This window comes from Aphis gossypii, chromosome 1, assembly GCF_020184175.1.
Source record: "Aphis gossypii isolate Hap1 chromosome 1, ASM2018417v2, whole genome shotgun sequence".
Lineage (NCBI taxonomy): Eukaryota > Metazoa > Arthropoda > Insecta > Hemiptera > Aphididae > Aphis > Aphis gossypii.
The window spans coordinates 963,437-978,453 of NC_065530.1; the positions used below are offsets into that span (position 1 = coordinate 963,437).

Genomic DNA, 15,017 nt, shown 5'->3' on the forward strand with positions numbered 1-15,017 from the left:
AATTATGTTTTATTTAATTTTTATATAGATAAGTTATAGTCGTTATAGATAATAAATATAGGTAGATATTATAGATTATAGGGCATAGGATATTGTATATTTAAATTTAAGTTTGAAAAGTTTGAAAAAAATATTTCAAAAGTCTAACTTGTGCACGATCTTTTTTAAACCATAAATTATTAAACGTAAGTACCTATATTAAGAATTTTAAATTTAAATTTTCTAGTAACGTAATATAGGTACTCGCTATTCACTATTCTTCAGCCAGTTTGATATTTGAATACATTATAGGTAATTAAGATAAAGCTAGCTAATTATAGATTTAATACTAAAAATATATCCAATATATTATTATGTATTATGTATTTTTAGGTATATAATATTTTATATACCTATAGTCTGTCTCACGAAAAAAAGGTACCGATTCGCACATGTACTGTTGACCACGGACCACTTGCGGCACGACGCACCAGATTGGGAAAAAATTACTTTACTACCGAGCTGTCTCGAACTTTCCCAATCTGGTGGTGCGTCGTGACATAAGTGGTCCGTGGTCCACAGTCTACTGCATGAGCGAAACGGAACCTTTCTTTAGTGAGACAGACTATAGTAAATTAGTAAATATTTTATTAGGTAGGTACATAGTACAACACATTTGCCATAAAACTGAAGTTTACGTTCTTAAAGAATAATTTTTTTTTTTGTATTTTTACTTCACTTTATTTTTTGATGTGTTAACATTGTTAGACGTCACCCCCCCCCCCCCCCAAAAAATAGTGTGTGTAAAAAATGGGTCTAGAGTGAATTGGTATTAATTTAATGTCACGAAAATTTTTCGAAAAAACAGAAGTTTAATAGTTTATATGATTGCCCACCAGCAATTTATTACAATATAATATCTTTTTAATATAATATTGTATTTTATTATTATATTTCATATTTATATCTGCAGAGAGTGCTACACAACAGCAAAGAAAACGGCGAGCCCATATTAGATGTTAACACATCAATATTGAGCGTCAGATATATTATGCTTGTACCTATACAAACTCTGACACACACATTTTCTTTTTATTTATTTACAATAATTTATTTTGGGTAGATACTATTTTGATCTCGATGATTATGGTTAGGTAGAACAAGGTGTGTGTATATAATGTTTACAATATTTAGATGAATAAGTGAAATAATTTATTTTAATAAGGTACACATACATAAATTATGAGAACCACAAAATTAAGAATATCCAAGAATATTAATAGATCATTTTATGTGTATTATATGTTAACTAGTTACATAAATACTTTTACCTAACACCTACCTATATATTATTAGGAATACTATATTCATCAATAAGTATATATTTTTATAAAATAGTTATAACATCATAATTGTACGCTTACAATTCAATTTTTCACTTTCTTAGTACCGATGGCACCATAATGGTTACATTTCATCCGTTTTATAATTTTAATAATCATTATAATACATTTTAATGCATTTCCGACGTAAATATTATGTAAAATCATAGCTAAACTATTTATATTAGGTAGGTACTAACTTACGCAGTTACGCGATGTTTTTGATAGAGCACTATACGTACATCATACGACAATCGATCTATTTTTCAACCACCTGTATAATCGTTATTACTAGAATTTGACAAATCTAAAACGTTTAAAAACAATGGTGCACTTATATTTTTATATTTCTAAATTCCTTAAAGAATATCTAACCTAACCAGCTAACCTTTATATTTAATTTCAATTTTATTGAACGACTAAAAAAGTACATAGGTACCAGTATATTTTTTATTAACAGTACACGAAAATAAATAAAAAATTTAAAAAATCTAAAAATGGGATCATTTGGGGAGAGGGGTACAGTGTACATTTGCACCAATTTTTTTTTTTTTTTTTAATCGCCTTCTTTCGGATGCTAACAATAAATATGCTCACCGATGTACCTAAATGTTTTATATTATATTTTTCAATATTTAAAAATAAATGTATTGTGCTATAATATGTTTTATTCCAAAAAAATAAATAGATAGGTAGTAGGTACCTAACAATAATAACGGCTTCAAATGAATGTGGCCTGATAATGATTTTGAATTAACCTGCAAACATTTTGGCACCAATAATAAAAAAAGTGTTCCCTAACATATAGTAATTATAGGGTTTGTTAATTATTTCTCTACTAATGAGATTTTGTAGACAAAAAAAAAATATTTTTTTGATTATAACATTTTAAATTATGGCTATACGTTACTTGTAAGATATGGAAACCCATTACCCAATACAATTATATTTGTAGTTAAAAGGTTAAAACTATGGATCATATAATATTATAATAATTAGTGACAAAAATCATTATGATCATAATAAATAATATAATTATGTACTTAATCGAAAAGCATAAACTAAATTTAATTAACGATGTTGACTAAAAGGCGTAGGTATTATCGCGAATATTATAGTGATTATTTGTATTTATTATAGATTATAATATTTAATCAGTCTTATCTGTTATTGAACATTGTATAATATAATATACATTAAATAATAATATTAATATACTCAATCCCCACTTCCCAACATGAGTTTTATGAATACACTACACTGCATTTAACCTACATTATAATATTATGCTGCTTAATAGTTATAATCATTTCAAAAAAAAAAAAAAAAAAAAACAACTTGTAGATATATCTACAATGTACCAGTTGTTGATAATAATATTATTATCTGAAAATTTTCATAGAAATGTCATAATTCATATATCTACCTAATACCTTTCTATAATATTATGATTTCTGTAATATTTATTATTTTGATTAAGAAAATGTAACGTTAAAATTTATAATATTCAATACGATAAAACTTCAAACGCTACACTCTAAAATATTGTTGCACTTATGACAAGTTATAATTAATGATTCATTAATTCATACTTGTTTGACATTGAATAGCTAACAACTTACGATTAAACTTGATCTGTATTCTAAAATTATTAATATATTTTTTCAAACAATGGAACAAATGACTATCAACAGCATTTTGTACTCGCAGTAATTTTACATTTTTTAGAATCAATAACTGTCATAAAATAAATTATAAATAACACATTTTATAATGAAGTATTAACAACTGTGATGTGCGTTCACAAAAATTAATTTAATTCCTCGTTAAAAGTTTTAAATATTTCTGACAATACTATCATGTGGAGGACAAATTTTTGGTCATTTAACACCATGCACTTATATACGTAAGCAAATATTTACTTATATTATTATTATTGTTATGGAATTTTGTATTAATAATTAATATATTACAATATTTTACATAATTAAATCAATACTTTATGGACAATTTTATAAAAATTAAATTTTTTTAAACTCATCAACTTTAAGTAAAATAGATAAGTATTCAGATCTTAAGTTCACTAAACTGATGAAGTACATTAATTTGAATACTATTATTTGAATTATTTAAATAATAAAAGTATTATTCCTAAATCGCATACAAATATTAAATAATACACAATAATTATACAACGTACAATAAATATATTTATATTTTTCATACAGTTTTAATTTAACATTTTTAATTTAATTTAATATAATGTAATAAGAATAATACATTTATAATTTAATTATTCAAATTAATGTACTCGATCATGTTTATGATCTCAAAACATGAGTTAAAGTAAAACTTAGCCGTGTTCAAGAAGAATATAATTTTTTATTTTGTTTAACTTTTAATTGTAATGTTAACATTGTATATTTGTAAATATAATGATGTAGGGTTGGTAGATTACTAGATTAGTTTAGGTTAAATATTTAGTTATAAGTACAAGTGTACAATAAAGTTCGAGATAATTAACAAGTATCAAAACAAATTACAAGCCATTTGGATATTTTTAATATCGTATATTCTTCGTACACCGTATGGCTAGCATATATTATAATTATTTCAAAAACTGAGTTAGACTAACTATATCTACATTATTTTCTAATGGTGTCATTATGTCAATAAGAGTAATACAGTTTTCTTTAATATTTAAGTACCTAGGTACATTTTAATATATCACTATTCACTATAATCTACAGGCTAGATAGGAAGTGAATGTATATAGTTTATAATGTTTAGGCATATAAATATTAAATTCAATTGGAATCATTTTTTAAAATTTATTTATTAATTCAGAAATGCAAATTTAAGTTAATATTATAGAAATATAAAATCTTTTCTTTTTTTTAACACATTTATCGTTACAGTAATACAACTTACACACGTAACATTGAAAATGTTTAAATTGTTTTAAAAGTTTTCCAAAAATTTAATTTCTAAAATTTCATATCATTTATCTATACTGTTGAATATTTTCTATAAACCTAATAAATGTATCTTATCAGTAATAATGAAAATGACGATAAACGTTTCATGTAAGTATATTGTATACCTATATATTATACGCGCAGTATAACTGTTAGGTGGTACATATTTTAGCATTACGTATCAAATATAGAAAAAATATGTGATTTATGTTCAAATATATTACCAATGACTCATGAACTATTCATGTATATATATTATTTACTCAATATATTAACTATTTAGGTATGGTTTACTAAGATTCAATTTTTTGTTATTTCTATTTAGTAAGAACAATACGTCCCGTTATATGACCTTTTTTTAATAAGTAGGTAAAAGCTGATTGTAATCAATGTAAATATTTGTGAAACATTTAATATTGCTTGCAAATACACACACACAAAAACACATACATATTACATCTATATATATTATATTTACGAGACCTAACGCTTCAGGAATTTATAGTTTGTATTCATTAATGTATATAATACGCGAATAGTAGGTAGGTATAGGCAATTAACGGAGACAGTATTGTTTAAGAATGAGAATCAATTCTCGTGTTATTATTATTATTTATTATCGTACTAGGTATTATAATATAATAAAGTCATAATTCTATACTTATGCTTATTACTAGGTATGAACTAAAAAATAATATCACATTGGTAGTCCTATGTAGACCAATAGCCACTACGAGTGTTCCACAAACGTTTCACTTTAATATTATAGATATATTTGAACTTGACTTTTTTCTCTTCTTATGGTAACACTATATTTAGTGAATAGTGATTATTTTGTATCTAATTAATTGTAGAAATAAACTACCTACACGTATATTATATAAGCGTTGAAACATATTTCACTGTGAACTAAATCAAAATATAGCTGTTATTATTAAATATGTATAATATTTTTAGATAATATGGCCTTATTCTTGTTACAATTTAAACATAAATACCAAATTTCTAATAAATATTAAATAGTATAATATTATTGTTGTAACTTCATCAATTTATAACTGGTTTTTTTAAAAATATATAGCGTAAAAATATTATTAAAATAAATAAATAAAACAATATTAAATTGAGTATTGACAAATAATTTATGAAAGAAAACTGTGCTTCTAAATAATAAATATTTTAGAAAAATCACATTTAATGAAAATCAAAATTAAATACATTTTTAAGGATATATTAGAAATATTAAAACACTATACTAGAAGCACAACATATTTTTCATAAACATTTTTTTTTTTTTTTTGTAACGACTATACAAAAAATAAGAATTATGGAACTTTCAAAATAATTTTCTGAACAATTTATATTTTTTAAGTTATTGATGCTGTTTTGTATGGACTGAGCAATATTATGTACAATGTATGTATAATATCATATTTATGATATCAATATAAAATCGTCTAATAAATATTATGATTTAATAATTATAATTTGCCGTGTAATGATTACAATCATCGATTCCGATATGGCATTAGAAATACAAATAGAGACGAACTATAATGAATTTAACTTCATACAATAGTACCTATAATAGTATAACATACAAAATTTCACCGTAAATTATAGTACAACGACAATTTATTAGGTGAAATTGTACACTTAAATATGCGACGTAATATAAGGCCAGTGTTTCATATTAATTAAATAAAAGTCTTGTTAAATGTAGTAGAAACTTTTCGGATAAGAATATCGAACATAGTATAATAATATATATTATTGTAAAATAATGATTTATGTGACGTTAGTTATGTCGTTTATTTTTGTTATAATTTTAGTACATTGCGCATAACTCTGATATGTAGATATTGTAATGGAATCTATAATATATCTATCATTGAGATCCACATTATTTAGTCTATTGAGTCTATTGTATACAACACGTCTGCCTCGACGGTTTATTATAATTTATAGTGTATGTATGTATTATGATGGCTATTGGTTAGCGTAAGAACACCAATAATTACTGTGTTGTCATGTATAATATTATCTAAACGATTGAACAAAACAGACTTCACGTGGGGTGTTATGTACACGATTGTCGTTCGGCCTCCAATTCAAGTAGAAAAAAAAAACTAACAAACAATTAGGACGACAGCTCTAGTGCCAAACAATGTAATACTATGATAAGTATCGCGCGTCTCGTCGTCGAAGTCTCTTGTACGCTAGTCAATAATTGTGACCATAAACGCGAAAATAATTTTATATCGTGGACTGGTTGAAACGTTATTTTTTTTCTTTAAATTGCTTTTTATTTCATATATACCCACGCATTTATCAACAGCCACTTGTCATTACGTCATCGTCGCCACTATATGCGTATATATTATATTATGTGCTTGTTATATTTTTTTTACAGAGCGAATTCATTTAAATTTTTTTCACACAAACGATAAAACGTATAAAGGTACAGACAGCGTTTGATGTCCGCATGGACTACATGTGCACAATATTGCAGCTTAGAATAGTTTTATATTTCTAAGTTTTTACTATACTTTTATGTAAATTCGTTCCAAATTCGTTTCAAATCGCATATAATCTTATATATTATATCGTAAATAAAATATATACCTACTTTTGATCTTTTAATTTTTACATTTTACGCTTTACTATCAAAAAAAAAATTTATTTACATTAATATTATTAATAAAATAAAAGCTTTCCGTTTTTGCGTTCATACCTATCTAAATATTATCTGTATTAAAAGATATGAATTTATAAATACCGTGTTTATTTATATTTCATATAACTACTGCGGAAAAAAAAATGTGTAGGTACAAAACAATTTAATTAAAATTAAATATATACCATACTTGTCGGTGGTGGATGAACCTGACGTTAAACAGCTATATTTTCAATTTTAGAGCGGAACGCCGTTCATTGCGGTGAGTCAATAAAACAAACACACTTTTTTGTCATTTAGTTATTGTAAATATCAGTTGGCTATTTATATAGGATGGATGACGATTATTTTAGCAATAAACAATAATTATTTTAAAAATTATCAACGTTTTTAAAAATATTTTTTTACATAATTTGAAGTCATTATAAAACAATATTTTTGAAAAAATTATATTTTCTACTATTTTGTATTATTTTTAAGTTTTTTAATTTTTAGATAACAAGATACATTTTTATTTCATCATATTAATAGTATATTAAAAGTGTATTTTATTATGTATATTACACTTAAAGTTACGCCAGTAATGTATAGTACCTATGGATTAAAATGCATAAAATTCATCATTTATATAAAGGATAATCATATAGATCATAAATATTTAACAGTCTCTTAAACATTAAATAATGACTTTGCAGTGTTTGATTCATTGCATGTGATTTTAATGAACAATAAATTTGTTAATTTTTTTTTTTTTTTTGGAATCTGGCATTGATTTTTTTTATTATTATAGATGTGTTTATTTGATAAAATTGATTTCACAATCACATAGTTTTATATCGAAATAATAGAAACATTTAAAAATGCTTATGCTTTCATAGTATTAAGTAAATAATATATTTGTATAATAATTGTATTCCAAATCCTAGCTAAATTTAAACATTTTAGTTGAGATAACGATAAAATAACAATTAACATAATAAAAATGTAAATTATTAATTACATGTTTACTAATTATTTTTAAGATTAAATATGACTACACACAACCACTGGATGAGATTAGCGAATCATGTGAAGACTAACAATATTGCGGCAAGTAACAATGAGAAAAATCGGCTCAGTGGGTCAAAGCTTTTGGCCGACATGAGAAATGGTGAAAACCTTTCCAAATGGGAACCAGAACTATGTATAAAAATGTTACAGTTACCTGGCGTTAATAACTATTTAGCGATCAAAAAATTGGTTAACGAAGCAGACAAGTAAGTAATATTACATTTTCAATACGCATCCTTATACTGTATTAAACTTAGACCATACAGCTTTCTTTAAGTTTTTATTAAAAATAAGCTATTTCATTTAAAATGATACATAATTATATTTGCAATAAAACTTAAATGCAGGTAAAGTAAATGTAAAATGAATAAGTGACACAACTATTTCAAAAATATCACGAGATATACTAAATACACCAAATTTTTATTTTTGTCTGGCCAGCGAACTCTTTTTAATTTGTAAATGGTGACCCAAGTATCCAAAAAGGTAGACGACCACTGCTATATACCATAATTCTTATCGGCGTTAACATTTTTATATTATGCAAATAACCACAATATTATTGTGTATGGTCAAGTTGACCAGTTGCATGATATGATAATATAATAAATAATGTATCATACTTCAATATTGGTCATATTATATAGATTAAATGTAGCAATGGAAAACATTATTCATGAATAAATTATATATATTATAAATCCAAAGGAGTATAAAATATAAAACGTTATGTTCAAATAACTTAAAATAATTTTTTATTTTTGTCGACTATAAAAAAAAAAAAAAAATACAATTTTAGGTTTCGAAGAAATGGTTTAAATTTATTTACTATATCTATTTAAAACATAACACAACTTTTACTTTAAAATTATTGTATTATTGTTTTATAACTTTGAAATTTTTTTTTTATCAAATTAATTATATTTTATAGGTAAACAGACATAATAAGACTAGTTAATATTTGATCACGAAATATATTTTTTTTTCGGTATTCAATGCAAGGATATAATCTTAAACAACCAAAAATAGATTAAACACGTCGAACGAGGACAAGTTAATAAATAATATAACATTATACATTTTTTTTTATGATATTCAATCTCAATAAAGTCATTACTCATTAATACTATTATATTAGAAAGTACTTCCTACTCAGAATTCCTATATTTAATTCAATGCTTTTTTAAAGTAATACATGCATCTAATTAATATTTTAATTAAGATTAAAATATTAGACCTTCGCATTGTCTCGGTTTTTAAACCATTACTTTTTTAAACCAGTAAAATGTTGTTGTAACGAAGGCATACAAACATCTATACAATTCGTCAACTCATATTGCATATACAAAACCTTCTAAGGCAACTCCAATTGGTTATTGTCTTGGAAGACTGTACCTATTCAATTTTGTTTGTAATTATTATGACGTGTCTAAAAGTCTAACTTAACTAAACAATAAAAACTTGAAGATATTAAACATTTTCAAGTGCCATATAAGAAACAGCATTTACGTTATTATCACTGCTTTAGAATATTAATTAATATATACGGCGCAATCATAATATTATTTTAATAGTAATATAATTAATTTACATTTACTATTCATTTTAAAATATATTATTTGATGAACAGTATAGTAAATATAATTGTTTTTTACTTACATTTAACTGAGAAATTATTATCAGTTAGATTATTAGGGAAAAATCTTGCTTGATTTTTATAAATTTTAACGAATTTTTATTTATTCGATGTACTAATTACCGGTTACTTGAAAAACACCTATATCATTATCCCAAAAATAATATAACGTTTCAATGGGAATGTGTTTAAATTCTGATATAGTATGGGGGATACGAATTATGATATGTAAATATGTAGTATGTGTTAAAAGAAATATCGAAAAAAACCAGAGTACCGAACAATAGAACGACAAAACTGTTTTATAATATCGAAATTTATACTGGTACACTATATATTGAATAAAACCGGTAACAAAAAAATAATTAATTTAGTAAAACAATATATATTTTGATTATACTTATATATCATGAAATGACAATAAGATCTGCTGTGAGAAATTTTTCAAGAACAAAGTCGTATCTTCACTTATTATTGTTTTTAATAATTTCTAATATTAAAACAGTTTAAATAGGTAAAATTCTTCGCTACAATTAAATATAATCAGTAATATACATTAAATTGTTCATTTCAAAAAGATAGTGATGTCCGTATTATAATGTGATTATGTTTACTATTAAAGGTATATTAATATTCAACTGTAGTGTATACTGTATACCTACTTAATTTAAGAATTGGATTATTATCAACAAATAAACTATTAAAATAGAATTATATTTGATGCCACACACATAGGTACCTTCTTTATTACTAAATAGTTGTATGAGTTGGACTTTCGATATTGTAACGTATTTATACCTACGCATTTTATTTAATTTTTTGATTTGTTTATTAGTTTGATGAAAATACTTTATTTAATAGTTTATTATATCTAGTCATGATTGTAGAGTTGAGAGTATATGAGAGCAAAGAAATTGATTCTAGGGATAAATACAGACAATGGTAAGTTTAATTATTGATTTATTGTATTTATTTGTACGTATTCATTTTTAAGGAAAGGAAAATAGTAATAGTTATAGGCTTTAATTTTTAACACTAAATTTCGTAGTGTAAGTTAAGTATTTTAGTAATCTAATAAATATAATTATTAAAGTCTAAACCTAAAATGTTGGATCACGCTGTTTAATTCATCTATAGGCAGAAGTGCAGTACTTATGTATAGTACTAATATATAATATTATAATTATAACACATTTATAAATTAATCTATAACTTAATTTCTTTTATACTTTTTAATTTATTTATTTTTTTAAATTTAATATTTTCATGAGTTAATTTTCAAATATTATACTGTAGTACTGTAAAATTGGAAGGTTCGTTTAATTTCATATTAAGTGTATGAAATAAGTACCTTGAAAACTGGTGTTTGATTACCACTTAATATCATTTAGATACCTACTTAATAAAAATAACTTGATAACATCATCAGGGCACGAGACTTGTACTTAGAATTTGCATATTTTTTCAAGAACTATGAAATTATAGCAAAGTACTCAAGTTAAAACTAATTTCATACTAAATATGAGCTCAAAGTAAAACATTCTTTTTCCTTTTTTTTTTTTTTAATAAATTGAGGAATTTCTATCGATGTCGCAATTTTTATGACCATGCTTCGAAAATTTCATGTTAGACTTTAGTGCGGCCGCTTTACTATTATACACGTGCTGCTAATTTATTTTTATATATTTTTATATGATTGCCGTTAAACAAAATTATATTGGTACTTTTTCCAAACACTAGAAAATAATCGGTTCTCGTGTGTTTTAATTTTTTTAACTGATGCAATGACTTATAGTGTTAAATTGGCTATAATACGCAAAATTATAATGTTACGTGTGTGATACATGGTCTTCATAAGGTAGCAGAAGAAGTTAGAGAACGATATAAATCCACTGATTAAATTATAGCTATAACCAGTTAGAACTTTAAAGCAAATTAATAAGCGCAAATCCATTTTGCTAATTATTATAAATTGTATTAATATTATTATGTTAGTATTCATATAACTAATTATATAATATATATAATATATACAGTGTATCAAATTAATTTATTATTCTATTGTAAGTTGTATGACGACATTTAATTAAGTTAACTTGACGTTTTATGAATAAATAATATTATATTGAACTTAACAACATCTTAATTTAACATAGAAATCATTCTTAGTTGAAAAGATAAGACATCAAACATAGGTATTACGTTTACAGTATGTTCAATGTAGTAGTTTGACGTTCAACATATTATATAATATTATAATAATATCATATTATTTTTATTATTATGAAATATTCTGTAGATAGTATGTTTATACAATATAGGTACCAACATATTTATTTGTTTTAGAAAACAGTCATTGAATTTCGGTCCATTACACATATTATAGTGATTGATTGGCTTAAATGTTGTATAAGGCTTGTAGAAATTATGAGTAAAATTTTTTATGACTGATGAGTCATAAAAATGACTTAATCCGTAGCTTAAATCCATGTACATATGGAGAATTTTAGTGGTAAGAGATGACGATTACTGCAATATCGTTGTGAAAATACGCGTATTCGCTCATCAGAGTAAATATTTATTGCGGATGAGTGTTTTTTGTTTAAAATAAACAATCACTAGTTAATATAGTTACTCAAAATTTCATGGATGGTAACCAGACCTAAAAAATGTACAAGCGAGTTAAACAAATATATATTTATTTAAAATAGTATCTTCTGATAAAAATGTATACATTTAATGATATGTATCGTAGTGCGTAAGATTACTTGAATAAACAAAGTAAATACCAAAAGCAATAACATCGATTTATCAAAATCGCGAAGGAATTAAAAAAAATATATATAAATAATTTATCATTATCCAACAGTAGAAAGAGGAATAATTTAGTACAGAAGATTTTCGATTATTCAAATCTCTATATACAAATAAACCTTTACATTATTTGAACGTTAATACATATTGTATTCGAATGTACTTACGGGTATACCGATTTTATCATTTTTGTCACGATTTATTATTAGTATATTACATGTATAATATATTATATTATAATTATGATAAATTGATATATTTTTAAAATAAATACAATATATAATATGTAACTGATGATAATTTTTTATTCATGATAATGTAATATCATGTAATAATAATAAATATAATAAAATATAATTCATATAAAATATGTATAAAATTACATACACAATTTAAAAACGTTACCATTATCCAAATGTTCACTTATCCGAACATTCCGAACTAGATAAGATTTCAATTAATTCGGATAATCAAAGTTCTATTGTAGTTGAAATTCAAACTTTAATTTTATACTTTGTAGTTTATTAATTTTTTTTAAATATTAGTCAAGTAAATTATTAGATTATTACCTTTCTACATTTTTAATGATTCATTTCTTTGCATAACTGTGTCAAATTATCGAACATGAATTTAATAATTAATTCAATACAATATTAAATTTGTGAGAGATTTTTATTTTTTAAAAAGCATCTTAAGAAAAACAAAACATTTATAATATAAATAATTTAAAAACTTTAAATTTAAACACGATAGAAACATCAAAGTTGCTTATAAATCTACGTATAATAAAATTATTAATAACTTTATAAAAATGATTTATCTAATATTTTAATTAAAAATTAGAATACTAAAATAATAATAAATAATTTATGTTTTTTGATTTTATCTCAGGCTATAAATTATTATGTTTTTAGCCGTATTTGTTTATAACGTATAAACTAATGAATAATGAAGTTTTAAGGTTCCATAGTAATGTTATCGTTTTAGTTTTACACTTTAAATATTTTTAATCTAAAACAATTATTAATGTTAACTGTAAAAGGTTATAAAATATCCATTAGGCTCTTTTATATTTTTCCATGACGCAAATTGACTCAACGTAGGACGAATGTAATAGGTTTTCATTTATAACCGTGTCGAATAATATGTAGTTCTCAACGCATAGATTATTGTTAAATGAGTTATTGCATATATATGGATGTCAGTCGTATAATTTTAAAAAATAAATTAATTCCAATTCGCGTTTAAGAACACAACTTAGGTTAGGTAATCTAACCTAACGTATTGTTTTGTAGATAAATCCCTGTTGATTAAATCACTAACACAGCCAATGAGCCAAATAAATTTTCACATTTAGAATGGATCGATATTGTTGTGTATGGCCATAGTAGGTATTCCATAAATGAAACGATTATATTCAGATTATTTTTTTTCAAAATTTTGGAAATTTAATTATTACATTAACACTGTAGTACATTTATAACGTAAAATATTTAATAACCTCATTAATTATATTATAATATTATTATTTATTGTTCCCAACTAATAACCGTTTACAAACTTAAAAAAACACTGCATTAGGTATATTGAAAATCATATTTCTTTTAAAAATGTATGTAACACGTAATAAATATATCAGTAGCGAATGCTGATTCCGAGGTATTAGAGTGCTTTTCATCATAATAATATTTAGCCTATAAGAGTAAATATTTAGAAAACCAGTTTTACTTTCAATGTATTAATGAATTCTATTTTATTTATAATTAATTAATAACACACAAATTTGTTTTTATTTATTATAAAACATTTTTATTATAATACTTTAATAATTTTAATTTTTAATCGAGTATTTTTAGTCAGAATAAATTACCTTCATATTTTGTTTTATTTATAAGTAAAATCAATTATTTGTATAATATAAAATAATATACTCGTACTTATAATAAGTAATAAAATGTATTAAAAATAGTAAAATAAACCAAAATGAAAAAATTATCATACACTCGAACAAGTCGAACACATAATATAATACAATTATACAAATTATTGACGAAGCACGAACGAATGAGCATGTCCTGGGTAGTCAGTACTGCGGCTACTAGTGGGGCGGGTTTTCAGAATAGTCGGTATTTTGCGTAGCAATAACAAGCAACTTGCTCACACACCCAAAGTTTGCTTTATCAGTAAAAAGTTACGTTAAAATCATAATAAACAGCGAACATAGAAATAGATGACATTTTTGACATAAATTATAATTTTTTTTTAATACATAATATATTATTGATGATCAAACAATAATTTTTGTATTTTTAACTACTTATGTTTTAAGTAATAAGTATGCTTAGCATGTCTGAAAAATTCACCACTGAAATATATATACATATAATAATTATAAAATCACATTTTCTTCGATGATTTTATTATGCTCGTCTAGATGAATCTTTCGTTAAGCCGCGCAGGTACCTACCGGATGTTCAACGGTACGCGTGTGCGCCCAATAT

At 23.9% G+C, this 15,017-nt stretch overlaps 1 protein-coding gene across 1 annotated transcript in view; it reads left to right on the plus strand.

Annotated features, from left to right (window-relative positions):
* The first annotated feature begins 3,123 nt into the window (after positions 1 to 3,123).
* Positions 3,124 to 15,017, plus strand: part of LOC114120782 (inverted formin-2-like) — a 46,498-nt gene continuing 34,604 nt past the window's right edge. The window contains 2 exon segments of the mRNA XM_027982810.2: positions 3,124 to 3,267; positions 8,039 to 8,272. Coding sequence (XP_027838611.2) covers positions 3,221 to 3,267; positions 8,039 to 8,272 — 281 coding nt within the window. The 5' untranslated portion in view covers positions 3,124 to 3,220.